General features: G+C 29.3%; 1 protein-coding gene across 2 annotated transcripts in view; it reads left to right on the forward strand.

The window, feature by feature from the left end:
- LOC106788603 (matrix metalloproteinase-14) overlaps window positions 1-4,070 on the forward strand; it is a 37,498-nt gene that overhangs the window by 26,709 nt on the left and 6,719 nt on the right. The window contains exons 4-9 of one of the 2 annotated variants that reach the window (XM_014752011.1): window positions 596-747; window positions 869-1,171; window positions 2,192-2,348; window positions 2,438-2,574; window positions 2,660-2,980; window positions 3,303-3,537. In XM_014752011.1, the coding sequence (XP_014607497.1) occupies window positions 596-747; window positions 869-1,171; window positions 2,192-2,348; window positions 2,438-2,574; window positions 2,660-2,980; window positions 3,303-3,537 (1,305 nt within the window). The remainder of the gene's footprint in view (window positions 1-595; window positions 748-868; window positions 1,172-2,191; window positions 2,349-2,437; window positions 2,575-2,659; window positions 2,981-3,302; window positions 3,538-4,070) is intronic. The other variant, XM_014752012.1, reaches the window with a different exon arrangement.

Consider the following 4,070-nt stretch of genomic DNA (forward strand, 5'->3'; position numbering starts at 1 on the left):
TTTTTTGAAAAAAATGATCGATCTTAGAAGAAAAAAAAAAAAGAAAAAAAAGAAAAAAAAGTAAAATAAGATAGAAAAGATCATAACGATTATCTGTTATCTCATAGGTTTTCCGCTATATTATCGTAAATAAATTCTTACGTAAACGCAACACGATTGTAATTATAGCAACGCGTGCATACGAATAACCCATCGATTGCATAAATTTGAAGTCAGTCGGTAGTGATGCATCGATGACACGCGAAATTGTCATTAGTGGTTAGATTCAGGGTCAAATGTATACTTTAAAAAAAGAAAAAAAACCCCTTCAAATTTTAACAAATCATTCTAAAAATAATGAAACTTTCATTAATCGAACAAACTCAAAATCTATCATAATATTATTCTCGTATCAATTTGATTTGTTTGTTTTCCCCCTCTCCCTACCCCCCAATTAATTTTCTTCTTTTCTTTTTAAATATTTTCTAAATAATAATATTAATAATAATAATCAAATTTTTGGTTGGTATTTAATCAAATGTAAATAAATCAAACTCGAATCGTAATTGAACGATAAAAAATATATATATATATATATTATTTTTTTGTAATGTAGGATCAAGATGGCGAGTTAAAAAATTGTCGTACAGGATAAGCAAGTATCCTGCTGGTTTGGTTAGATCCGAAGTGGACAAAGAAGTTGCCAAAGCTTTTGGTATTTGGTCTCAATACACCGATTTAACGTTCACAGTTAAACCTACAGGCTCGGTAAATATCAACCCCATTACTACCTTCCCCCCCATGAATTATCCTTGTTTGAAAAATAAACGAAAAAAAAAGAAAAACAAAAACCCGGGGGTCCTTATTAATGAAAATATTTTATATTCAGGTTCACATCGACATCAGATTCGAAATTGGTGAACACGGAGACGGTGATCCTTTCGATGGTCGTGGTGGTACTTTGGCTCATGCTTATTTCCCAGTTTATGGTGGTGATGCCCATTTCGATGACGCCGAACAGTGGACGATAAACAGTTATCGTGGTACAAATCTTTTCCAAGTGGCAGCTCATGAATTCGGACATTCACTTGGATTAAGTCACAGTGATGTTAAAGCTGCCCTCATGGCACCATTTTATCGTGGATACGAACCCAATTTCAATTTGCATTCAGATGACATCGAGGGCATTCAAGTGAGTTTAATAAAATGTTATCTCAAATTAAAACCCATTTCAAAATTTTTTGTTTATTTTACGTAATTATTACAATTCATTAAATATAATCATTCATTTTGTGTGATTATGTTAAAATCTAATTTTTAAATATACACATGAAATTATTATATATTTTATTCATCATTCCTGATAACGTTAATTAAAAATTTTTAATGATAAAATTTTACAGGGAACTTGGACATGAAAAGAAGTAGAACTTAGTTTGATTGAGTTGGACGTTTCGTCCGTTTATTGGGACTTCTTCAGCAACTGTAAATTTTATTTTATTATAAATTCTTGATACGATACATGAGGTTCATACAATATAATTTTTCTTTATATTACCTTAATCTTTAAAGTTCAGCGTCTTTTTTCTTTAATTTGAACAGACACAAACAATCTAAATCACATCTATAACGGAATTTTTAAATTTTAACCATAATAAATAATAGAGGACACCTTACACTGATGATATCTAGGCTAACAAACACTAGTCTAGATTGAAACAGTTTTGTTGAGGACTTTAAATAATAACGATCTAATTAACGAAGTTTAAATGTGTTGTGTTTGGAATCTTAATAAAAAGAAAAATGTATGTCAAATTAAAGAAAAAAGACGCTGAACTTTAAAGATTAAGGTAATATGAAGAAAAATTATATTGTATGAACCTCATGTATCGTATCAAGAATTTATAATAAAATAAAATTTACAGTTGCTGAAGAAGTCCCAATAAACGGACGAAACGTCCAACTCAATCAAACTAAGTTCTACTTCTTTTCATGTCCAAGTTCCCTGTAAAATTTTATCATTAAAAATTGTAATTTTGGACGAGAGAAATACTAAATAAAAAAGTTAATTAAAAATATTCGTCTTTTTATTTTTATTTAATTTTCAATATTTTTCTCTGATTATTTCGTTAATTCAAATGTAAGATTTCGTTAGATCATATTTTAAGCGTATAATTATATTAACATTCGTCATTATTTAATTTGATATTAGGCTCTGTATGGAAAAAAATCTGGTTGGAGACACGGGCCAACAAATATTCATCCAACATCGATACCACCAACCGGTGAAGAAGATCCAGAACTTTGTATGGATCCTAAAATCGATACGATATTTAATTCGGCAGAAGGACACATTTACGTTTTCAAAGGTTTACCTAATAGAATAATAATAATACATGACTATAACATATGTAATTATTTCTTACAGATCAATTGATAATACTAATTCAATTTATAGGAGAACATTATTGGAGATTAACAGACGATGGTATAGCAAGTGGCTATCCTAAACGAATTAGTAATTCTTGGAAGGGTCTTCCGGGTAATATAGATGCCGCATTTACATTCAAGAATGGTAAAACTTATTTCTTCAAGGTAAGAAATACCTCTAATAATAATAATAATAATAAAACAAAATTTTATGAAAAAGAAAATACAAGAATAATTATTATTTATCTAGGGATCAAAATATTGGAGGTATATAGGAAAACACATGGACGGACAATATCCGAAAGAAATAAGCGAAGGATTCACGGGAATACCTGACAATATCGATGCAGTTACAGTATGGACTGGAAATGGAAAGATTTATTTTTACAAAGGAACGAAATTCTGGCGATTCGATCAAGTACAAAAGCCACCAGTTAAGAGTACTTATCCAAAACCTATTAAAAATTGGGAAGGTCTTCCGGATAATTTGGATGGTGCTGTGATTTATCAAGGATACACGTATTTCTTCAAGGATAAGGGATATTACAGATTCAACGATCGAACTTTTTCAGTACGTTTTTCATTTTATTTCTTTTCTTTTTTTTTTATATTCTTCCCTTCCCCCTTTTCTCTTCTTATATTTGAATAAAACAAATAATATATAAATGATTTGAAAATTTAGTTTTAGTTTCAGTTTTGTTTTAAAATTTAAATTTATTAAAATAGTATATATATATATATATATATAATAGTTGTTTGTTTGAATTTTTGAATTTCTGAATTTTTGTAAAAAGAAAAAGTGTATCGGAAGCCCACCAAACCCAAAAGGGACGGAGTATAAATAAATAAATAAATAAATAAAATATAAATGATTTGTATAATTTGTATAACAGGTGGACAGTGCCGAGCCAGCTTTTCCAAGGGCGACAGCTTATTGGTGGTTCGGATGCAAATCAGCCAGTAAAGGAACGTTAGGTAATATCCGATGGCAGGGTGAAAGTCCTGGAGAATCATCCCTCTTTTCCGGCATGCTGGATGCGGATAATCATGACTCGTACGACGACAATGATGATGATGATGATGATAAGAAACATGACGACGACGTTAGCGACATCATTTTAGATGCAGGTATAACGCAAAAAAAAAAAAAAAAAAAAGAAAAAAAAACAAACACCATGGCCACAATTCTTTGTTTGCCTTTAATTTGTATCGCTAAGTTCCAGATTATCTTTACTCTCAAAACAACTAATTTTAATTCCCTAACAACAACGACAAATATTTTGTTTAAGAATATCTACAAATTATAACTAACAAACAAAATGCATTTTTCCTAACGATAAATTGGAACTTTTTGGCTTAATACAAAACGAAAGCGACAACAACAACAAACAAACAAAAAAATAATGGCTAAATAACACAAAAAATTGGGCTTAACAAAATAGAAATTATTTTTAATATGAAGGAAAATATTATATATTATAATTAAAAGAGAAATGGGTGTTTCACCATCTGGCTAAATAACATACCTAGGGCTCTAATTACCATCATCTTAAAAATCTCATATGTGCGTGTTTTTGCTTTTTTCTTTAACTCGATTAATACATTTTAATTTTTTTTCTTTTTTTTTCTTTTTTTTGTTTTTTTTTTTTTTTTTTTTTTTT

Source organism: Polistes canadensis, unplaced genomic scaffold (assembly GCF_001313835.1).
Source record: "Polistes canadensis isolate GaletaPanama2010 unplaced genomic scaffold, ASM131383v1 scaffold_145, whole genome shotgun sequence".
Classification (NCBI taxonomy): domain Eukaryota; kingdom Metazoa; phylum Arthropoda; class Insecta; order Hymenoptera; family Vespidae; genus Polistes; species Polistes canadensis.